This window comes from Buteo buteo, chromosome 11 (genome assembly GCF_964188355.1).
Source record: "Buteo buteo chromosome 11, bButBut1.hap1.1, whole genome shotgun sequence".
In the NCBI taxonomy this organism is placed as follows: Eukaryota; Metazoa; Chordata; class Aves; order Accipitriformes; family Accipitridae; genus Buteo; species Buteo buteo.
In genome coordinates this window covers 26,122,143-26,146,169 of record NC_134181.1, presented here as the reverse complement: position 1 = coordinate 26,146,169, position 24,027 = coordinate 26,122,143, and the positions used below count along the sequence as shown (strand labels likewise).

At 59.7% G+C, this 24,027-nt stretch overlaps 1 protein-coding gene across 2 annotated transcripts; it reads right to left on the bottom strand.

The window, feature by feature from the left end:
- Positions 1-728: 728 nt before the first annotated feature.
- VANGL2 (VANGL planar cell polarity protein 2) lies at positions 729-16,124 on the bottom strand. 2 transcript variants are annotated; one of them, XM_075040878.1, is made up of 10 exons: positions 13,280-14,151; positions 10,740-10,849; positions 9,138-9,333; positions 7,111-7,378; positions 6,894-7,014; positions 4,635-5,242; positions 4,077-4,213; positions 3,753-3,888; positions 3,164-3,395; positions 729-2,855 (listed from the first exon to the last, which is right to left on the bottom strand). In XM_075040878.1, the coding sequence occupies exons 4-10, from the start codon at positions 7,179-7,181 to the stop codon at positions 2,595-2,597; spliced, it is 1,566 nt and encodes a 521-aa protein (XP_074896979.1). In that variant the 5' UTR covers positions 7,182-7,378; positions 9,138-9,333; positions 10,740-10,849; positions 13,280-14,151; the 3' UTR covers positions 729-2,594. The 2 variants fall into 2 exon arrangements, with proteins under 2 accessions (XP_074896979.1, XP_074896977.1); XM_075040876.1 differs by lacking the exons at positions 10,740-10,849; positions 13,280-14,151 and adding an exon at positions 15,988-16,124.
- Between the last annotated feature and the right edge of the window lie 7,903 nt (positions 16,125-24,027).

The following is a 24,027-nucleotide window of genomic DNA, read 5'->3' as shown; positions in this document are numbered from 1 at the left end:
AACCCCTTGGCCCCCATAAATTCCAAATCCTTGGCCCTATAAACCCCAACGCCCTGACCTCACAGATCCCAAACCCTTGGCTCCATAAAGCCCAAATCCTTGGCCCTATAAACCCCAATGCCCTGACCTCACAGATCCCAAACCCTTGGCTCCATAAAGCCCAAATCCTTGGCCCTACAAACGCCAAATCCTTGGACCCCTCAAACTCTAAATCCTTGGCCCCACAACTCACGAACCCTTGGCCCCATTAGACTCCAAGCTGTTTGCCCCATAAATTCCAAATCCTTGGCCCCATAGACGCCAACCCCCTGACCTCACAGATCCCAAACCCTTGGCTCCATAAAGCCTAAACTCTTGGCCCCACAGGCCCCAAATCCTCGGACCCCTCAAAACTCTAAACCCTTGGACCCCATCAACCCCAACTCCTTGACCCCATAAAACTCAAACCTTTGGCCCCTCAAACCCCACCCCCTTGGCCCTATAGACCCTAAATCCATGGCCCCCCACCAACCCCAAGCCCTTGTCCTGCACCGAGGATCCTCCAAGGGCAGGACGTGTTTCTCTCCGAGTGCTCCCTTGAGGCCACATCCTGCCACTGCAGCATCTCTGAGCTGCCCAGACCGGGCAGGAGCAGAGCTGGGACCTAAAACTGCTGCCTCACCCCAAAGCACTGGGTGCAGGAAGATGAAGGAGGAAAAAAAAAAAAGTCAAAATGGGTTTATTTTATAAAAAAAAAATTTGTACAATTTTAGTTGCTCTATGAAAAAAACAAACCCCAAAACAACCAACAAAACTTCCTACCACTGCCGTAATGCTTTGATCCACTGCAAACTGTAAAAACAAGCTTTTTATATATTAAAAAACAATTTTACATTTTACAATTTTCTACACGCATGCACAAGGTCTCGGCTCTGTGGAAAAAGAAAAACCAAACCAAAACCAAAAACAAATGAAAAAGGGTTTATTCTTCTTAAACTCCAAGTGGAAAATCCCCCCTCCCCGGCCGACCCATCTGCTCGCGCTCACTGAAGTCTCTTTTCCAGTAAAACACCCCAAAACAGGCTCCCAGCAGCGGCCGCACTGATGGAGCTGGGAGGACCAGGGGGGTGAAACCCAGGTCCTTCAGCCTCAAGAAGCTGGAAGACGAGGGGAGCAGCAGGGAGGGGTTAGAATCTCCCCAAACATGGCGATTTCCTGGAAATCGGGAAAGCCAGCCCCGAGCAGTGCGGTGCCTGGATGGAGACAGACCCCATGGAACCCCTCCAGCATCTTAATTTTGCTACTGGTACTTACTGGGGAAGCCTCCAGCCCCTCTGGGGTGGCACATGTGGCCAGCGTGCCACAGCCCAAGCGGCATCATTGCCCCCGCCCTGAAATCACACCCCTTTTAGTGCTTAGGAGAAAATAAACCAAAATCAAATCCAACCTCACGCCTCCCTGGGATGAAATTTGGCAGCTCCCATGACCAAACCAGCCACAACCACCCCGCCGGGACCACACAAGCCCCCCGACCCGGGATGGCATGGCCGAATGATGGGATCCAGAGGGGGGGAAAAAAAAAAAAAAAAATCCATGAGGTATTTGCGACCTTAACAAAACCAAGGGAAGGCAAAAGGTTTTGTGTCCCTGATGGCGAGCCAGCCCCAGCCCCTGCTTGTGGGACCACCACAGGCCACCTGCCACCATGGGACGTGAAGGACCTCACTGAGCCACGAGCCTTCATCACCCTCATCAGGAACCCCTCGTTTCATTCACCCCGCTGGCTCCGGGGCCAGGATTGGACCCTGAGAGACATTTCAAGCTGCTGGGCCTGCAACCCATGGCCACAGCTCCAACTGGCGTGGGGAAGCCCCATGGAGATGCTGTTGGGACCAGGGACATGGGTCACCTCGGGAGCAGGGAAACCATATAAAAAACTTCTGCTTCTCTTAAAAACCAGATTTTCACTTGCTTTTGTTAAGAGCTGAGCACAGAAACCATCAGCAGAGAGGCGAGGAGGACATTCCTACAGCCAGGAGCATCGCCACTCTGGTGTCTTGGATGCCGGGGGAGGTTTTCATAGCAGCCACGGATCGCGGAGGTGTTTGCAAAATACTCCCCCCACAAATCTCTAGGATTAAAAACCAGCCCCAGATGCCGGGCAGTAGTTTAAGGCCAGAGCCAGGACAGTTGCCAGGTAGAAAACGCGCAAGCGCAGAAGGACCTGGGGACCTGATGGTTCTTGAAGACGCTGGTGAAGAACATGTAGAATTAGCCCTTGAGTTATGGCACCGAAACACTGTCTCCTTCCTGGCTGTGCCACTGTCCTCCGCCAGCTGCGCCTTCTGGGGGATTGCTACAAGGACCTGGGTTTCGGGAGGGAGGAGGAGGAGGAAGAGGAAGGGGCTCAGCCCACCCCAACGGGGGCCAAGCCGAGGCTGAGGGCGAGTGCTCACAGGTAGGTGATGGAGTCGGGCATGGGTGCTGCTTCCTAGTGCCCGCCGCAGTTCTGCCCTCGAGCCGTGGCCTCCCTGAGCCCCGTTGGAGATGGCGAGGATGAGACAGAGGGGTGCGGAGAGGGTGTCACCCCCGACCCCTCTCCATCCCTCTTCAGCTCACACGGAGGTCTCCGACTGCAGCCTCATGACGAACTTGTGTGACTTGGGGTCCACGAACTCCTCTGAGAGCTTGAAGAAAGGGATCTTCTTGGTGCTCACCACGAGGCTGAAGTCTTGGCGCTTCAGCACAAAGACCACCCCATCTTTCAGGCCATTCGTCACCGGCTCCTCACTGACCAGCGTCCACTGCTTGGCCAGCCAGCGGTCCTTGTGGTACTGGATGGTGGGCCCGGCCATCAGGTACCGCTCAAGGAATGCCTTGGAGGAGGGAAAAGACATGTGAACGTCACCTTCCCATGGCTCAGCCTATTATTTTTTTTTTGCAGCCTCAAGCTGCTCAGCAGGTCCTGCAGGAAAAACATCCCCGCGGAGCTGGTTCCCATCACTGTGTGTTGCTCCCTTGGGGTTACACCCACTTTTCTGGCTGTATCCCCCAATCCCTTGTCCTCCCAGGGGGATGCTCTCAAAAGGTGGGGGACCCCCCCCCCAAGTCCTCATGATCTGGACCAAGCCTTTGGGCAAACCCGTGGACCCATCCCACCTCGCCATGCCCCTCCTCCACGCACCTTGGGCGTCATGTCATGGGTGATGCAGAACTCAAGGTGCTGCAGGATGCTCTCCATGGTGTGGTAGGGCTGCTGCTTCGTGGTGCGCAGGTACTTCTGCATGGCCCGGGCCATGGAGGCAAAGATGGCCTGAGCCGCCTCCCGTGGGTCCATGATCTCCCGTGGGTTCTTCTGGTCTTCCTCCTGCAACCGCTTGATGTGGGTAAAGGCTTCTTCCACCGCCACCACCAGCCTGTTGGGAGGAAAGCCATGGATGTGGCTGCAAGAGGGCAGAGTCCGGCCACGGGCAGGAGATCCCCTGGGGTTGCGGGGGGAGCCACTTGCTGCTGGCAGGAACCCAGCTTCTACCCCAAAACAGTTTTGGGGGAGATCTGGCTGTGCCGCACAATAGCTGGGCTTGGGATTCGCTTCCCTAAGAGCAGGGAAACCTCGTCTTGGGGGGCTGGAGGTGACCCCAGGAGCACCCACTCCCTCCTGCCAGCACTGCCCAGGTCCTCACGGGGGGTCCTGGGATGGGGACCCCATGGGACACACAGCAGTGGGGTACCCAATGCGGCATGCAGCCCGGTCCCCACCACTGGCCCCGTACCTGGCTCGGCGTTTCCGCACCCTGCGCTCGTGCTCTGCCTCCTCATAGTAATACTCGTTGTGGCTGTTGTCACGCCTCCGGGCAGCTGCCGCAATGACAGCCCGGGACTGGCCCGTGGAGTTGTTCGTTGTGTTTTCTGCAGGGAAAAGGGTGAAGTTAGAGAGGGGTTGGTGCCCCACACTCCCCCTGCCCCACAGTCAGGCTGCAGCGATCCCACTCCAGGCTCTCTGGAGCCAAGAGGAGCCTCCAGAGAGGAAAACACAGGGATGGGAAAGGGAAGGAGGAGAGAAAACGAGAGGAGAAGCCAGGGGAAGGGGAGCTCACCCTCGCCGAGGGAATAGACTTTAAACCCGGACATTTTCTTGGACAGGACGGATTTTGGCAGGTTGAGGAGGGCAGGATTGTAGACCGGGAAATCGTGGTAATAGTTCTCCAGGATCCACACGGCTGCTCGCTGGATGCTGCAGGGAGACACAGCCAGGCATGGGGGGCACAGAGAGCCAGTTAGCACCATGCCGAGGGTGGGAGGCACACACAGCCGGGGCAGGACAAGGAGGGAGGGACGGACAGCGTGTGGCACTGTGGGGACATCTCATCCCGTGGATGGAGCGGGGCTGTATCCGCTCCGGGGCATGCTTGCAGCTCCTCCAGCCGGTTGATGCTGGGGTGCCGTGGAGGGCAGCGGCGTGAGCACAACCACTCGTGAGTACACTTGTGCACCTGCACATGCACCAATGCACGTGCACACATGTACAGGTGCATGGGAATGCACACACGGGACTGCACAAACACCCAGGAGCAATCAGCGGACACGCACACCTCATGCACACACACAAAGAGGGTAACCCACTGTGGCAGCAACCCCCTCCGGCACCCCCATACCTGAGATGGCCAACGTTGTAGAAACGACTGGCTCCGTCAGCAGAGCGGACGGCTTTGAGGGTGAACTGGGGCTGGAGCTGGCGCAGCTCCAGCAGCACCACGGCCAGGTAGTGCACGAAGAGCAAGGCATCCACCAGCGAGACGGCGTACTGCACCACCCCCTGGTAGTTGCGGTCCCGCGAGTCCAGGATCCGTACACCGTAGAAAAGCCAGTAGGAGACGACGAGGAGGAAGACAAGCACCATGAGCAACGCTCGGAAGACGAAGATGCGAGGGAAGAAGGCTTTGGGGCGACGGAAGAAGAGAGCCCAGCTGCCCAGCAGGAGGATGAGGAGTTTGAAGGCCACGGAGATGAAGAGCCCCTCGCAGGGTGTCCCACAGGGCTCCAGCTCCTCCCGCCACAGCAGCTGGGGTAGGAGCATGAAGGCGAGGGGTGTGAGGAAGGCAAGCAGTGCCAGCGCCCCGGCCAGCGAGACGCCCAGGTGCCGGGAGCAGTCCAGGTGGGCGCTGTCCTCCATGTCCTTGGTGATGCGGGTGATGTCATCGTGCGAGATGCTGTGCTCCGACGTCCCCGTCACCACCGTGGTGGTCTCGCCCCAGTTGTCATCCTGGGAAGGGTGGATGGGAGGGTTATGCAGGGGATGGCTCCGTGTCCCCCCTTCCCTGTCCCCAGCACCCCAGGGGGCTGCCAGCTGCACTGGACCCCCACCCCAACCCAACTCCAGCATCTCCCATCCACCAAACCTCAAAGCCCGGTGCGCTGCCTGGTGCCATCACCCCCATTTAGACAGTGGAAACCTCAGCCTGGGGTAGGGGAATGCAGCCATTTGGCTGGGACCTTCTAGGAAACCCCCGTCGGCAGCTCTGTGCCGTGCTTCACCTCTCCGGTACTGGCGAGAGCAGCTTTGGTAGTGGGAAGCATCCTGCTTCCAGGCAAACCCCCTCATTAGCGGGGCCAGAAGGAACATGCCCAGCTGCTATCCCAACACACCCTCGCTGCTGCCGAGCGGGTGGGTGCTGCCTCCTCCAGCACTGCACCAGGCAGGACAAAGTGTCTGGCAATCTGGCAGCTCACTGCACCGGACGGGATTCCCATTGCCTCCAAAAAGACCCCTCCTCCAGCCAGAGGGGTGCAGAAATGACCTGTCCCCATTTGATTCTTTCCCAGATAAAACATGGGGTTTTAGTGGAGGGAGAAGGTGTTGCGCTGCAGGTGCTGAAAACACCACCTTGGCGCAGCCACGGGTCTGTCCATCTGTCTGTCCTCTCACTCAGACTCGCGCATTCTGTTTTACTGCACTTTGGCATCCCCGAAACTTGGGGTTTTATCGTATCTTATTCCCCCCCCCCCCCGAATTTCTGCAGGAAAGCCAGCAATTTCATTCCAAACAACAAAATAAAGCCACAGCCTGGGGCTTTCCAGAGGGATGGGAAGCAGAGGAGGGTCTGGGAGGACCAGTCCATGTCCCAGCCCATCCCCAGGTGAACCCACGCTGCCATCGGCTTGCTCTGGCCACAGCTGGACTGGGCAGGCTCAGCCGCCGGCATCCCGGCCACCGCAAACCCCGGCCTCTGCCGGCACTGACTTCTTGGTGGGGGAAGATGAAAAGAGCTGGAGCCGCCTGCGTAGGTGGCTGTGAGATGATTAAAGCCAGGGACCAGGCTCTGCGGCAGCCGGAGGAGTGCCGGCACCCAGTGTGGGGGGCACAGCAGCTCTGCCCCCACTGCCGCTTGTGGCGTGGGACCCCCATGGGACCAGGGGACTGGGGTGTCCAGTTGGGGGATGCAGCGTGGGACCCTCCTCTGCACCAACCCGCTCGCCGGTGTGATCCTGCTGGGAGCCGGGCTGGGATTATTATGCCTTGGCATGGCCGAGCCAGCATCGCCTGCAGGAGGATCTCGCCGAGCGAGGAGCTGAAGCTAATCCCTAGGGAGTGGATCCCCAGGGAGTGGATCTCCAGGGTGTTTTCCACCCTTGGGCAGCCTGTGCCCAACCCAGCTGCTTCCCCAGGGTGCCGCAACAGCCGGTCCCCTTTCATTTGCACCCATGCCGCCTGTCTGCCCTCCCTGCTGGCGCTGCTACAGCACTCACAGAAGCCCGTCCGCCAGCCAAGGGCCAGCCCAACCGGCTCAACCGCTCTGCTGGGGAGCACCAGGCATGCCGGGAGCCCCCGTGCCCCGCCAGCGGCTCCCACCCTCAGCAGCATCCCCACGATGGGGCAGAGATGCCAACCCTATTCCTCCCCCTGCCCAACTCACCCTCTCATCCCCCCGGGTCGACTCATTGTCCAACAAGGGCTCGCCTGGTGCTTGGATGGTCACCGACTTGTCCCCGCGGCTCCCGTCCCGGCTTTTCGAGCGATGCCGGTCCCGCCGATCCCTGGAAGGCAAAAAAAGGGAGTGGGGTGGGTGCACCTGGGTGGCAGCGCCCATTGGGGCCAGGGGATCCCTCCCCAGGCAGGCACTGACCCCTCACCTGTGCTTGCGGGAGCTGCGGGAATGCCCGGACTTGTAGGAATATCCCGAGTATTGTGACTCATTGTCCATGGTGTCAGAGTGCCGTGGCTTGTGCCGCTCCACGCCGAGGGGCTTGGGTCTCCCCGGCCCTGGGACAGTGGCCAGGGCCTCCTTCAGAGGGGGCTTCTTCAGGCCCAGGGGCACCTTCAAGAAGTCGACCGTCACCTTGAGGGACTCTATTTTGATCACTTGGTTGGGCTCGTCTCAGGAGAAAACAGCTTGCCCGCCTGCGGAGGCGAAGGGGAAGGGTCAGCGGTGGCACACCAGCATCCTAGCAATACCCTGGGGGTCCTGGCCACCGGTGAGGATCCCCTCGCCCACCGTCCCTGCACCACTGCAGCTCCAGCCCTGGTGGCAAATGGGGACGAGACTTCAGCAGAGAAAGGGAATTTGGATCACTTTGGGGCATTTTCTATTTTATCCCATGCCCAAGCTGGGTCCAGGATGGTCACCTTCCCCTTTATTAATGATACTGCATGATTAGCTTCTGTTTTGGGTGATTTACACTTTAATTAATACCACGATAGTTACTTTGAGTGCCTAGGGTGGGGGCCAAAAAAAAAAAAAAAAAAAAAAGGAATGAATAATTGGGTGCAGGCAATGTTTCAGGCCCATCTTGCAGTGCGGGGCTCTGCCTGGACACGTTTCCCAGTGTGGAGCTGGGATCTTACACCCAGGAGATAGGCGCGGGAGTCCCGGTTTCTTGAGGAGCATCCCTTTGCACCGGCTCCAGCTCCCCTTGCAGCAGCAGCCTGAGCCAGGGAGAGCTCAGGATTGCTGGGACCGGGGGAATCGGGGGGCTCCCAGACTGCCAGATGCCACCGCGGTGGCTCTGAGGATGGGACCACTGGCCTGGGCCACCCCGACAGCATCCAAAGACCGGTCCACCATCGCAAGGCTGGCTTGGAGCAGATACCATCGCCCCGTGCGCTGACTCACGGCTGCCATGTCGTTATTAGCCAACCCCAAACTCCCATTACAGCCATTTGTAGATGCACACATATATAAATATATACACACGCACATGATTCCCACCTACACCTACTTATGGTGTCGGATCTTTGCTGGGTTGGGAAGAAGAACACCTTGTTGAGATCCCAGCCGGGCACCAGGACCTCGGGCAAAGGCTCACAGGATGCTGGTAGGAGCCGGGGTCTCTGTCAGTGGTCTCCCAGGGTGCCAGTCTGGGTCACCTGGCTGGTTTTGGGGACTCCCAAGACGCTTACAGCCCTGAAGCAGGTTCGGTGCTGGCTTGCCTGGGTCTGTGATCCCACCGGGGAGGGGACCCGGACACAGATGGGAACCATCGCAGACACTGGGCTGCCTGACCCATGTCAGGGGATGCCGGAGCCCATCAGAGGGGTCCTGCCAAATCCTCCTGCCCTCACCCTAAGGGTGCTGGGGGGCTGCGGGCATTAGGCATCCCCCAGAGCCCCAAACCCCGCTTCCCAGGCAGTACCGCATGCTGGGGGGGGTCACGGCAGCTGTGTTTGGGGGTAAGCCCATGCTGGGTTACCACGGAAATGCCATTTCGACCAAATAAAACCCAAATGTCTTTTGGCCTCTTTTCCAAGGCCTCAAAGAGGGGGAGATGGGGTCGAGGAGGCAAAAAGGGAGGGAGGGGTGGTGATCCTTTTGTCCCAGATGCTGGATGCTCACACATTTATCACTATGGAAACAAAAGCCCCCCCCACGCCGGTTGTCTAGGAGATGGCAACAGGACCGGGAACTCGTCCCGGCATCCCCAGCGAGCGATGGGGGAAGGGGAAGGGACTGGGAGAGAAAGGACCCCCCTGTGCACCCCCCCAGCCCCTGCCAGCCCCCCCTCTTCTGGGCTTTGTTTGCAGGCAGGGATCGGGTTTCTGCTGGGAACAATGCCGGGGCCTCGGCGCAGGGGGGCTGAGGACTGGCTTGTCCCCAGTCTGGTCCCATTAACACCATTAGGAGGTTGATACTGGGGCAGGGGACAGACCCCCAGGGACTCACCGGCAGGGCGGTGTGGGAAGTTGAGGCGAGGCGGCTGCAGGCGGGTGCTGTCCCCCGTCCCGGTGGTCACCGAGGCACTTGGGGCATCTTCAGCCTCCGGCGGGGACGGCATCCAGCTGGCGGGCACCGGAGGGGGGCTGCGCATGGGGGGGACCGCTCACAGGACAGGTGGCCGTGCTGGGGGTCCGCTGTCAAGCTGGGGGAAGCAAGAAAGAAGGAAATCAGGAGCCAGGCATCCCTGCCGCACAGGGCTGCTTCGCGGCATCCCCTCCCCGGGGACCGGGACCACGCGTGTGCCGTGGCAGCCACCCAGCCACGTGTTTGGGGGACAGCCGCAGCGCGCCACACTGGGCACCGTCAGCCAAATTCCTTGTCCTGCAGGTCACCCACTCCGGTTCCCTCCGGGGGCATCCGCCCCATGAGAGGTCCTTGCTTCACCTTGACCCCCGGTGAGCACCCGATGGGCAGGGGAGGAAAATGAGGGTGGGCTGGAAAACCCCCCAGACACCACTACAGCCCAAAACCTGCCCAGGCATCACCTCCATGCCACACGGGCACCCCGGTGCATACGCCGGCACCACGCGGCTGTCTGCTGCTGGATGCGACCCTCCCTGAAGTGTCCCAAGCCAGGCTGAGCACTGCTCCCATGCCTCCCCACTCCAGCCAGAGCCAGGCACTCCTGGAGAGGTGAAGCCGATTTATCAGCCAAAATCAAGATGGGGTTTTCCAATGCATCTCAGTCATTCAAGGCACCAGCCTGTGGATTTAATGCTCCTCGGCCACCACAATCCCGTGGTCAGCAGCCACACTTCAAGTCCACCCCTGGGTCAGGGGGTCTCTACGGCTGCACCGGTGGTGTGGGGACCCCGGGGCCATCCAGTTCCCAAAAGCAAAACCAGAGCTGGGAGATGAAGGTCGATCCATTCAGAGGGAGAACAAGGCACGCATTTCCAAGGGGAGCGAGCAACAAGCCACGGGAATGGCTGCAGAGGGCTGCAGCGAGCCCAGCCCTTCAATCACAAGCTGGTGAAGGGGCAGAGGTTACGGGCAGGTTTTGGGGTGCTTTCCCAGAGCAGAGCAGTGGCACGGGACGGTTTGCTCTGGCACGATCCACAGATGAACCACGGGCGACCTCCACATCCGGACCAGGGCTCAGCTCTGGCCGACGAGGACCCTCTGTCTTGCCTGTACCAAAACAGCTGAACATTCTCCCCAGCAAAGGCTGGTGGGTGGAATAACCTCCAACCCAATGGTTTTGCAAGGTTAATTTGTAAATCAAGCAGCCATCCTGCAGGTCACTGGAGCCGGGAGCTCCTTGTCCTCCTGTCCCGCAGCCGCTCCAGTGCCAGCGGAGCAACTTGGCCACTCCAGTGGGGAAGAGAGGGATTTTTTTTTTTTTTTTTTTTTTTTTGGATGGTTTGCCTGGCAGAGTGGGGAAAGCCGGTTCAGCAGCACAAGGTGCTCAGGTGGAGAGGCTGGAAATGGATGCCTCGTCTCCAGGAGGATAAGTGGCTTCGCCTTACTGAGGCCGTGGAGACACAGAGCGACCGCCAAGGGCTGGGAGCGAGAGCCAGACACATGCAAACAAGGACGAAAACTCACATTTTTAATAGCCAGGTGATTAACCATCAGAACAAACTCCCCAGGGGAGGAGAGGATTTGCCATCTCTTGACATCTTCAAGTCCAGACTGGATGGCTTCTCGGGATGATGCTGGAGCACATCACAGGGTTCAAAGCAGAGAGAGCTCGGCTGGGGCTTCGGGGCAGTCAGAAAAGCCGCTGCCGCTGTCTCTCCTGCCTTTGAGTGCATGAACCTCAAACACAAACTATCTTTTGCATTCAAATGCTCAAAAAAACATAGATCCAAGCATTTCTAGATGAAAAAGCTTTCCTATTTCAAACAGCTGCAGGGCAAATCCTAAGAGGGAAATCCTCTCCTCCCATCCCTGGTGAGGCAGCATGCCCCTCGGACCAGGTAGCACAAACCCACACCGCGTGGCTCTCTCCCAGCTTTATTCAGCGCCAAGACCTCGCGAGAGCCAGGCATGACATTTGCTGGAGCAAAACCCACTTTGAGCGAAGGGCAGAGGGAGAAATCGGCGGCTGAACAACTTCTGTCCTGGCCAAGAGGGTTGGGACCAAACTGGTTGCCTTCGCACTGGAGTGGATCGGCGAGCATCCACCTGCTCCCACGCCAGAGCTCACCAATTTTTGCCAGCAGTGCTCTTTTTCCAGCATCTGCAAATCCAGATCAATTAAATAATACCAGCATTAAGTCAGGATGCTCTAATGTGGCTATGAGAGGGGTGTGAACGCAGCCCTTTGCACACCAATGATCACTAGCTTCCCACTGCTGGGGCCAAGCAGGAGCAGAAGGAACCATCAGCCACATCTGGGCAGGTGTTTTCCTGCTTGACCCAACAAGCATTGCGGTGACTGGGAAACTGAGTCACAGAGCGAGCCAGGTGGACCCTGGGGTCCTGGATTCCCGGCACATGACTCCACTGCTGTTTATCCTCCCAATAAACCTGGGAGGGCTGGAAGCATGGCTCTGCCCATGACAGAGATGGGGAAACTGAGGCACACAGCAAGCCGGAGTCCATAGCTGTTTATGGACAGGCAGAAAACCTAATACAAGCCTCAGGCCTGCCTCACACCATAATTTTTGGGCTGTCTTCCCTCACCACACCGACACCAGGGAGGTTGGCTCGTGGAACCCCTGGAGTAGCGATGCCCACGGTGGGTATGCTGCTGGCACACCTCCGAAACCAGTCTGGGAATGGGAGGCACATCCCGGCCCCAGCACATGGGTCTGCCGAGCCAAGTGCCCGGCACATTTGCTTGCTTGGCTACGCAAACACGCCTTGCTGCCTCCACACAATAGATGCCTTCCCTGGCTGGCAACCACCACGCTCCCCCACCAGCCACCGGCCCCTCGAGCCCCGCGCTGCCGGGGAAGCGGGAGGCGGTGGAGGGGGGAATGGAGCGGTGGCCATATTTCACATATGCACCAAATAGGCTGCCGGCACCAAATAGGCTGCCGGCACCAAGAGCTGGGCATCCATGGGTGACCCAGAAAGAGCAGAAGGTGGGTGCGCGGCGAGGGAAAAACCCCAGGGGTGCTTCTGCTTGGATGGGAGGGAGAGATGGGCTCCCCAGGCAGGAGCTGGGGAGTCAAAGCAGATCCCCTACCACCATGTCTATTCAAGCCCCAAGCACTGGCTGTGCATCACCTACCGAGGAGCCGGGGAGAGGCCGCCAAGGCAATTTGCTGCCCTCCCCCTGACTGCACCCCCTTCCAGAAGCACAAACACCAACAATTTTCCTTCCCTTCTCCCCGGGTTGTATCCAGCCCCACAGCTCCTCTCGCCTGGCGGAGCTGAGGCTTCACAATGAGCTCATGGCACATCCCTCAACCCGGAGGCTGCTCCGCTCCTTTCCGCAGCCGAGTCCCCCTGTGTCAGGCTGGGAAAGCGGCCGCCCCGGGCCCCCCGCTGCTGCTGCCACTCCAGCCCCAGCCCTGGGAGATGCCGCTGCTGGGAGGAATCTGCAAACTTCCAGCTCTTTGGTCCGTTGGCACAACCGGGCGCTTCAGAGGGACGCGGGAAAGGCCCATGGGAAGCCCGAGTGGCTTAATCCAACTCCCCCATGGGGTCTCATTCTGCTCTCAAATTGCTCAGCGTCAGCTTGGATGCAGAAGGTTTAATATCCCTTCCAAACTGCCAGCTTTAATTACTATCACTCGGGATTGTTACAATATCCACAGGAACGTCCAGTCCCTCAAGCGCTTGGTCCCCACCAAGTTTCCTCCAGCGGGGAAGTCCCACTGTGCGACTATGGGACAAAGCCCAGCCTTTCACCCAGCATTTCAATCCCGTTGCGTGTCTGGGAGCAATGGAGGTGGCAGCCGCATCGGGCGGTGGAGATGCACTACCTGCCTCCGCGCAGGTAAAAATGACCGCACCAAGATCTAGAACCAGAGGAAATAAAAAAATGTACAAAACCCAGGGATTTGCGTGAGAACGGGGCTCGATGCAAAAAGAAAGGTATTTGCATTGCAAAACCTGCCCTGCCGGCACCAAGGGATCCTAACTGCAGCCCTACACCCAGCTGCGCTTCCAGACGCCCACTGGCTGCTTACCTGCTCCATCTCTCCCTTCCCAGGGCTCGGCGCCTGGCGGAGGGGCTCAGCCTGCACCCTGCGTCCTCGCAGCCCCTGTCTGCCTCAGCCCGAGCTCATGGGGAGCACTCGGGGCTCCCCAGGAAGATGAGCGGCTGCTTTATCCTCATGGTTTCCAGTGCCAGGTCCAAGTGGAGGTGGGATGGCATCGTTATGCCCAGGACATGGCCAGTCCTGCGGCAAGGTGCTGCGGCTTCCAGATCTTCCTCCTGCTGCCCAAATCACATCTCCCGGTCCCCTCCTGTTCCACCACCCCTCCAGCCATGCCAGTGGCACCTCCGGGTGGGATGCTGGCATGAAGTGACAAACCTACAGTCACCCTGGGGCACTGGAGGATGCAAATGCCAGAGTCCCAGGCTGCTTCTCCGGTGGGCATGAGCATCCGAGCGGTGCCGCAGGATGCTTGGACAGGGCAAGCTGAGGAGGTGGAGGGATCTGCGCTCATGGTTCGGGCTGTTACTTTCATTTCAGCGCGTTCTCCAAAAGCGTTGTCGGAAACTCTGTCCCCAAGGCTACAACCCAAAAGGCCAGTTCCTACCCCAAAGGGACACCTGCAGCATAAACAACTGCGCTTTTAGATCGATTATAGCTCTGTTCCATAGGCTCTGGGTGCCTAATACTTAACCCTACTAAATCCTGCCAGGCTGCAGTGGGCAGACGACAGTATTATCTGCGTCTCGGAGCCTGGAAAAACAGCGTAGAGATGGGATCCGTCTGGGTCCAGGCAAGGAGCAAGGTGACCGCATTCACCCACTGACCACAGTGCTCAAGGTGGGGCCGCGCTCAGCCCAAGGCAGCAAATGCCTTTGGAGGGTACAAGGCAAAAAAATCCTTTGCGTGGGGGATTTTGGCAGCTAGTCCTGCTGCCCTGGCAGCCCCGGTGCCACAATGCCCACAGGTCCGAGCACTCACTGCTTCATTGCTGGCACTTGCATGGGGCTAGCCAGGGAAGGGCAGCGAAACCCCGTGGTTTTCTCCGAGGCCCTCTCCCAAGCATCCCGGCTGGACAATAAAGCCATAAAGCATCTGCCAGCCACTCCGGCCCTCAGAAAACAGAGCCAAAATATAAAATTAACTCGGACTAAAAACCTGGGGTTGATTCAGTCCTGACCGATACAGGGGAGATGGGCTCCTTGCCTTCCCCCTGGCCCCATTGTCTGCGAGCTGATGAAAATGAGAAACCACATCTAATCATTCAAATGGCTCAAGGGAGCCCAGAAGGAGCACGGGGATGGACAGTCAGTGCCCCCAGCCCCATGCCCATCCTCGGTGCCGTGCCTTCAGGATGGGGGCTGCCCATGGGACCTGGCAACCTGCAACCCTAAAACAACCACCCCCCGGTCCAACAGCTGGTCAAGGAGCCATCGCTGGCTCCAATGAAGTCATCTGTTAATTAAATCAGCCGGTCTCATCCTGAGCTACGCCCCCCCCCAGCACAAAGACAGTGTAAATACACAGGAGAAGCCCCGGCTGCACAGAGATCGCATCTGACTCAGGCTGCCTCGGAGCCCAGCTCAGTCCCAACACAATCCCGAATTGCTGTGATTAAGCAACAGCCATCCCCAGAGGCTCCGCGAAGATAATATTTAATTCTTCTTTTTTTTTTTTAACCTCCACCTCGGTTATTATACCAAGGCCTGGGGGGGAAACAGACTCTACGCCCTCTCCCAAGGAAATAAAGCCTCTCACCCCAGACACAGCAGCAGGGCCGATGTCTGAGCTCGCACCCGGCGTAGCATGGAGGGAACTCCCTGTTGGCTCAGGGTGCTGCGCCAGGACGGGACCAAGATAAACCGGATCAGAATCCGGCCGGGTCTCTCCCAGAAGCAGGTGAGCGTGCTGGCAGGGACAGGTGAAGCGGGCAGACCCTGCCTCACAGGTCCCACAGATCTGGCAGGAACATCGGCCGTTTTCGCTTCCCTGTCCTCAGAGCAGTCACCCAGCCTTGGCGCAGGGCAGGTAGCGGGGTGGACACCCCGTAGGTGCCCACCCTTGTCCCCCAGCTGCTGCTGCGGTCAACTATTGCTCGCAGGGATTGCAGGCGGGGAGGAAGCCTGCCATGCTGGGCACAAAGGGCTCGGAGGCCAAGGGGTGGTTGACCGCAGCAGGGCAGCTTGGTCAGTAAACTCCAGTATAAGCATGCCCGCTGCAGAATGGAAAGCCACAAGCACCGGTGCCAGGCTGCGTGCAACTGGGGGGGACGCAGCCCCCGCTGCATCGCCCACCGGGGAGGTTTCCCAGGGCCGGCGGAGCCCTGCAAAAAGGGAATAAGCAGCACCCTGGGAGCAGGGCCCATCCCCGGGGTGCATCCTCAGCACCTCCCCACCCCGGCCCCTGCTTCAAGGGCTGGGGGGGGGGGGGGAAGGAAGAAAAAAAAAAAACCAAACCCCTGGCAGCCCCGCATCTCCCCCTGCCACGCTGCGGGGCACCCCCGGGAGCGGGGCTCGCCGAGCAGCCGCTCCCCGCCTGGCTGCCGGCCCAGGAAAGTCCCCGGCTTCCCAGGCCCTTCCTGGAGGGACGCGTCGAGCCCGAGCCCGGCCCCGGCCCCGGCCCCGGTCCCCGCAGCGCGGCTCACTCGGCCCCGTTCCACCCGCCCCCCCCCCCCGCGCTGCAGCGGAGCTGCCCCGCACCCCATTTCCCCCCGTTCCCCCCCCCCTTCACGCACTTACCATCGCCGCCGCACCTTTGTGCGCGTCCCCCCCTCCCCGCACCGAAATCCCGGGGCTGCTGCTGCTGCTGCGGCGGCGAAGGAGGAGGAAGAGGAGGAGGAGGAGGCGGAGGAAATCCCGAATCCCAGCGGAGCGGGCTCCCCCCCGCCCCCAACTCCGCTACGCCGTCTGCCCGGCCCCGGTCACGGCCCCGGCCCCGGCCCCGGCCCCGGTCCGCCGCACCCCGGACCGGCAGCTCCCGCCCGCGCCGCCGCTGTTCCCGGCCGCTCCCCCCGCTCCCGCCCATTGTCTCCGTTCCGCGCTCCCGGCGCCCCTCCGGGGCCATTGTCTTGGGGGGGGGGGGGGGGGGGAAGAAAGCCCCAGGTCTCGGCTCCCTCCCCCCCGTACCTGCAGGTGGGGAGCGGGGTCCCCTCCGGTCCTCGACCTGCAGCCAGGGCTTTTGGGATAAGGATGGCGGGAGGGTGGTGGTAGTGGGTGTCCCGGGGGGGTCCCCACTGCTGGGGGGGGTGAGGGGGCGTGGTGGAGCGCGGGGTTAAGCCCCACTGGCATCTCCCCCAGATTCGGTGGTCGGTGGGGTCATGCACAGCCCAGGTGACCCCCGGGCCTGGGGGGGGGGGTTACCATGCCCCCAACTGCCCCTCTGCACCCAGGCATGAGCACAGCCAGGCCGGTGGGGCGGGGTGGGGGAAAAGGACGAGACTTCACCCTGGCAGAGGTGCCCCCAAAGGGGTAACAGCCTGCTGGGGTCATGGTCCTGCTCCCACCTTTGTGCCAGGCCGGGCTGGTTTTTTTTGGGGGGGGGGGGGGGGGGGAGAAGGATGTGTGTGTGAACAAGCGACTCCCTGTGGTCCTTGGATCCCCTGACCGATGAAAACTGAGTCCGTCACCCAGGTGTGGCTCTGTCCTCCAGTGTGTCTGGGTGGACAGCCCACCCATGACCCTTGTGGTGAAGGTGTCTGGGCTTGGCCCAGGAACAGGTCACAGCATATAGAAGCCCCTGACCCTCTGCTGCACTGGGCTGGGTGGGAGCACCTGGAAGATCCCCCCCCCCTCCAGCCCATCTCCCAGCTCCCCAGGGACAAGGGATGCACTGGGAGCAAACAGGGGTGGGGGGACACACACGGGGACAGCAGCTCAGCACACACCTGCAGACCACTGCAGAGAGGGAGCTGGGGGGGCTGGAAAGGACAAACTGTGCCCCATGCAAGCCCCTGCACTAGGTGTGGGGGTCTCTTATGGAGGGAGGGGTCTCTTAGGGCCCAGTGCTCTGGAGCAGCACCATCCCCTCACCCAGCAGGACCCATGGGAAGGAGCCTGGCAGCATGGGTGCTGGGGGGGGGGGGGGGGGGCAGCAGCACCCCCACCTGCTCCAGAGGGAAGGACCCCCAATCACCCGTATGCCCCCACGGGCCAGGAACCCCCACGCAGAGCGCCCCGCAAAGCCAGTCTCTCCATTGGGCGAGGGGGAGACCGGGAAGCGTGGGACGCCCGACACCCTCCACGCGTGGAGAAGCCCACAGCGGGGGCACACCACCTGCCCGGAACAGCCTAGCCGGACCGCCCGACGCTTTATATCAATGAGCGAGGGTGGGAACCGACCGGGCCCGCCCCCCCTCACGCTGCCCAATGGCGTGAGGCGCTCTCCTCCCGGCGCACGCCATTGGTCGGATTTAAATGGCTTGTTTTCCCTTAATGGAGAGGAGGGTTTGGGAGGGGCGATGGGGCGTGCCTGGCCAGGCCAGGCCGGTGGGATCCTGCCCTGTCTGAGCCCTGACGCAGCTCAGCCCATGTGTGTTAGGTCCCTTTGGGTCACCTCCCTGCCGCCGTGGTGCCCCATAAAGCCGAGGCACCAGGTAGGGGGTGTCCGGCAACATCCTCTCCACAGCATCCAGAAATGCATGGTCCAGGCTGAGCTCGGTGAGAGCCGCTGGGTGAGGAAGAAGGGAGGGAAAGGGCAGCCAGAGCTGTAAGCTGGAACACAGAGCTTGGGGCACCTCGGGAGGGACCCCCCACACACAGTCTGGCCAGCTTCTCCCTCCTTTTTTTATCAAGTGTCATAGCTCTCGTGGAGGAGCCCATCTAGGAGCCATCGTTGTGGTTCCTGCTCTGGGGTGCTCCACGCAGCTCAGCTCAGCTCAACCAGTGACCTTTGTCCAACCGTGTATTTTCCTACCTCTCAGCTGGGCTCCATGCTGCAGGTGTCACTGGGAAGCCCAGCTCCAGCCTATTCCCTGGGGTGGCTTGAGCAGCCTCAGGGCTGCTCCAGCTCTCTCTCTCTGTCTCCACCTACGAAATGGCAAGGAGACACAATGCTGCATCCTGCGCTGGCCGTGGAGACTTGAGGGAGGGGGATCCCAGTCTGTGCTGGTCCCCTGGGTCCTGGCACAGCTGGGGGGGGGGTCAGTGCCCCCCCTTTTTACATGGCTCAATGGGCTGTGTGAGTCACTGAAGCAGCCTTGAGGTATAACCTTGGGAGTGCAGGAGCTGTGGCCAAGTTTGGGACCTTGTGACCCAGCAGGGCTTGGGGATCGCTGCCGGGTATGGGCCCCCTCTGGTCTCCCTTCCCCCTGCAGCCAGCTGCCCTGGGCCGTCCTCTCGCTCCCGCTCCGACTCCAGGAGTGATTAATGGTCCCTCAGAGCTCATTCCTGGCCAGCTGGGGTTGCTGGAGCCTCCCTGCCATCTGGGAAAGGGCCGCATTGTTCCACCTTGTGATTTACAGGGATGGTCCCCTCCCTCTGCACCCTGCTCTCAGGACAGAAGAGCCTGCCCGGCTCTGCAAGGTGCCCAGCCCCATCCCATGTGGAGCACCTGGTATCAGCAGTGCACAAGGTGCTGGGTGCTTCCCATCCATCTCCTGGGGATGAAGGACTCCCAGAACCAGCTCTGTCTTGTCTTGTTCTTGGAAATTACCTTCTACAGAGCAGGGAAGACCCAGGGCCCTTGCAAAGTCCTCATACACCTCCCTGAGCAAAGTGGGGAGCAGTTATGTCCCCTCACACCTGCCAGACCCCTCTCCTTGCCCAGAGCTGACCCATCACCCTACACACTAACAACCGGACTCCAGACAGGTCCAACACCCATTGGTCCCAAGGTGTCACAGCTGGGCTTCCCGCTCTGCAGGGAGGGGGGCAGAGACTCTGGGCAGATAACTCTGGAGATTAGGAGTCCTAGAAAGCAGGGTGGCTAGCCTCTCCCTGCCCTGGGCTATGCAGGCTGCTGGTAATCTCACCAGACCCTCCTTGGCCCACTGGCCCTCGTCTCTCAGTGCCACGTGCTGCGGACCCTTGCTTGGGGTGGACGACGACTCACGGGTCCCAAACTGTCCCTGCTGCATGCTCTTGCCACGCTGCTGTCCCGACAGGCTCTTTATCTCTGCCATGCGATTGCTGGCACGAGGCATCTGATGGCTCATGAGCTCCTGCTCCATGTCTCGAAGGAAGGGATCAGATCCCACCGGCTTTACCTAGTGAGCAAGTCGGCCTGTTTGGGCCAGGGTCTGCCTCTCCCAGTTGCCTGTCTCTGATCAGCATCACAGCCTCAGGGGACCCTTGTGCTCTAAATCAAGCACGAAAGAGCATTTAAAACGATGGGTCATGGAAGATGCTTTTGGGATCGTCCCACATATGCGCATGGGTGCCTTTTTGCCTTTGTCCCTTGTGTCGGTCCCAGTCCCAGCCCTGCCTGAGAGCTTCAGTGGGGTTTGGGTCACTTTGCAGGGGACAGGGATGCTCTAGGGATGGGGTCCCCAGCCTGGGGAGTGACAGGGGTCTGGCATGAGCATGCAGGGCCCCGTCCCAGGGACCCAGCAGATGGCACTGCCGCCTCGTGTAGGCGAGCTGGGGACACAGCTGCTGCCCACGGTGACATCCCCTGGGGACCAGGGCACACGCAGGCAACCTGGCCCTGGGGCAGCAGGCTGAAACAAGGGGTGTCCTTCCCCTTTCCCAACCCGGGGGGTCACATCCTGTCCCGGCTACTCCTTTTTGGGGGGAGGAAGGGACGTGGAAGGGGCCTAGCAGTCGTCTCCACCTTGTTGTCCCCAGGGCAGGGACACAGAAATGCCACCGGGCAGAAGCAGCTGAGCAGTTTCATGCATGTCTCTCTATCTGCACCGTCAGGACTATTTTCCATGGGTATTTTTCAAATGAAAAGCTACTGTGAAACACTTTTCATGAACACACCTACATGTGCACTGGGACCGGTGTCCTCCAGCGGCCAGGGGAGGGATGGGGAGATGGAGCTGTGTATAGGGAAGGAGAGAGAGAGAAGGAAATAGCTGTGGGAATAGGGAAAGAGTTGTGAAGTGTCTAGCAAAATGCTCAGGGAGGTAGAGGAGAAGCCGAGCTGCCTGTTACCCTGCCTGCCCACAAGCACAAAGAACAGGCAAGGGACCCAATCTGTCGGAGATGACAGCAAGGCCAGAACCAGCATCTAAATTAGCATGAAGTGTTTCCATTGTGTGAGGCACAATGAGGACCATATGTCAGGGCCAGGGTTGGCAGCCGGGAACAACGGCCCCGCAGAGGTTTGGGAGCCGCCGCTGTGGAGCTTGTGCTGCCCTAACCCGATTACCACCTCCTGGAGAGTGGGTGGCCAGGGGTGGGATGGAGATGGCCGCCCCACACAAACCTCCGCGCTGGAGGCTGGTACCAGAGGGACTGGGAGAAGAGCTGAGTCTGGATGCAGGCGGCGGAGACACGGTGCATCCCAAGGGGTGAACACCGGAGAGAAATCCCTGAGCTGGGACAAAAAGGGGCCCTGGGAGGGCTGAGGTCTCCCAAGGTCCTCTCCTGTGCCCCACCAGCCACTATTGCCCCTGCAGCCTGGTGCAAAGTTTCCCCGCTTCCTTCCCCTGCTCCCTCCCCCATGTTTATTATTTCCCCTTTGACGCATCTCTGCTGAGCCGAGCTGCAGCCGAGGCCAATTGATTATATGAAGAAATTTGGAGCAAGTCGGCGAACAGCTGCAACCTGCCCCTAGGGACACGCGGGATCGGCGCAGACAAAAGAGACGAGCCGCAAACTTGCTTCCCCACGTAGCTCGGGGTGGGCCGAGGAAGTGGGGAGAGTGCTAGGGGCTCACAGGGGAGAGGGCTGGGGGACATGGAGAAGGGAATCCCAGGGGCTCTGGAGGCAGAGGTTCATGGTCAAGTGACGGGTGACTTTGGAGCCAGGGCTGTGCTGATTTCCCAGGGGTACGCAGGAGAGAGAAGGTGGTTTACTGGGTGTGTTTGGAGATGCTGATGTCTGAACCAGATGTCCTCATCCCTCTGCTGTCACCAGAGGGACTGGGCCATTTGGGGTCTGCTTGTCCCAGCAAGCCCAAGCTGGGCTCAAACGGCGACTGCAGACCTGGGGAAAGCCAAAGACACAGTGTGCGCCCTGGTTCTGAGCAAGCCCGAGCCCGGCTGGTGCTGGTAGGATTCTTCGAGTGCCAAGAGGACATGTCCTGGTCCCTTGGCCGGAGCGGTGGGTGATGGCCTCCCTCCCCCTGCCTCCTTTCACAGGCACGGCTGCAGCCATCAACTACTGCATGGGGAATCCACCACCACTGCCAAACAGCACAAGGAAGAGATGGTTAAAAACAAGATTAAAAAAAAAAAAAAAAAAAAAAGAAAGAAAAAGGGAAGCCGGGCACTCCAAGTTCAAGATCTCTCTTTTGCTGGCAGTTTAATTCATTTCCCCCTCCCCAACTTCCTTGTGAACTCATAAATAATAAATCCTTGCACAGTCTGAACAGCCAAGACAAACACACACTGGGGCACACTGTGTACAAGGGTGGGTTGGTTGGTTTTCTGCTGCGGTTATTATTTTTTGTTTGTTTGTTTTCTAGTTTTCCTTTCCCAAAAGTGCACAACACAGCAAATAAATAATAACATTTATCAATAAATTAATTCAATAAATATCCTTGTGGCACAGAGACATGGCTGGTGAGTGGAGGGGAAGGGTGGGCTGCCCTGCTCTGTTTTGCTCTGCCACTGCTCTGCTGAGCAGTGCAGTGACGGGGGAGCCGGCTGCGGGGTCCACTGCTCTGGCCCTCGGGGATCCCACATTCACTGGCGAGTCCTTGCGAGACAGAGGTAGCGATCATTCTCCCTGCTTTTATGGGGGGGGCGGGGAATGAGGTATGGAGCGAGGCATCGCTGGGAGCTGGCAGCAGACACAGGGGTGGGATGGAGCCAGGAGGTTTGCAAGGTCCAGGAAGCCCACCTGGGGCTCCCAGGGCTCGGACACCTGGCATGGGCAGTGGCCAACACCTGGGGAGGGCAAAAAGCAGAGGGTGGGACCCCGCAGGGCAGCGCTGCTGGGACCCTCTGCTCCAGCTCTGGGGGTTTGCTGGTGTTTGCAGGACATCGCACTGACCCTCTCACCACGACTGTTTCATCTCTGGCACACCAAGTCCATCTCCCCCAGTACCTACCCTGTGGGCCGGACCACTGCCCATCTCCCCTGAACGAGGAGCAGCCCCAACCCCTTCCCCGTGGGCCAGGCTGTGGCTCTGTTCCCGGCCTCGAGCGTTGGCTCTAAGCACAGCCAGTGGTTTCTGCAAGGTCCTGGTCCCCTGCCCGGGCTCTGCCTGTGCTCTTGCCACTGCCAGTGCAAAATTAACTCTTAAAACAAACACACACCCATAAAACAAGGCAAAACATTCACTCTTGCAATGAGCTTTACCCAGCCTCAGCATGCCCTTGCTGGAGAAAAGGCTGCTCGGCTCTGCTTTCCCTTCCCACTCCCCTCCCTCTCCCAAAGTGCTGATCCACATTAGGGGGGGCTGGGGAGAGCCCCAGCTGCTGGAAACTGGGCAAAGGGGCTGTGCCTGCCTCCTTCCCTTTCCAACCCCACTGCCCTGCGAGCTGCAGGTAAAGTGCAGTTTACCCCAGCAGAGCGCGTGCTGTGAAAGGTCATGCTGCACCAGTGCCGTACTGGTGTAAACCGGGGGACCTCTGGCACCCTGGGGGTAAGCCTCTCTGCACATGAGCCCCGCCAGCACCAGTTGCACTGCAGAGGTGGGGGAGCTGAGCGCTGGTGCCCACTTGTTCTGGGGCATGTGCCACGCTTGTGACCCACTCAGGCCTTTTTCACCAGGAGCACTGAACGGGAGACAGAGGAATAGTGGGGAGGAGGGATGAAGTGCTGCATGGGGACGTCTGGTGCCCCGGGGTTGTTGTGTCTGTCGGTGCAATGGGTCAGGCCAGGGGAGCTTCACACTCGTCGTGCACTAGTGCAAAGGAGGGTCAGGCAGCAAAGCCTGGGATGCACAGGTCTGGGGAGCAGAGTGCTGAGCTTCAGGGAGACCAGATGTGTGATGGAGGGGCTTGGAGAGACCCCGGGTGCTGCTCCAGCCTGGCCAGCTCTGCTCCGGGCACCTTGCGGGCAGCACAGTGAGTGAGAACACTTCTCTGCTCTGTCTCGAGGGGAACCAGCTGCTGTCATCTGTGGAAAGCGTGGCCAGGTCCTGCCAGGTCTGCAACACAATTTGTTCTTCTTTTTGGGGTGCGAAAAGCCTGGGCAAACACAGAAGAGCTGCTCTGTGCCCAAGGATGCTCCTGGGCTGTGCTCCCTCTGCGGAGAAGATAGTCCTGACGTGGGCCTTTAAGTGACCAGCACAATGCCAGGGGCAGAACAGCAGCAAACAGACAAAATGCCCAGACTGGCCGTGCCGGTGGGGCGGCCGGTGGCAGAAGGCGGAGGCAGACAGATGGACAAGAGTCCAGCGCTGCTTGGTGCTGCAGTGTTTCACAGGTCCATTTTTTTGTGGCTTGTATAAAAGAGGTGACACACACAGACTTGGGCTCAGTGGCTCCTGCTATGGGTAAGCGAGGGGACGCGGCAGACACACTGACGGATGCAGGCTCAGGATCCCTTAGGCAGCATCAGTGGGATGCGCAGCAGAAGGACAGACAGAAGTTGGGAGTGTACACGGCCAGCACAGGCTTCAGGCAGCAGATCCAGCAGGACAGACAGATGGCTGATGGACCAAACATCCAGCCTGTCTCAGGCAGGATGGAAAGACAGACAGATGTGGGCTTGGTGATGGGG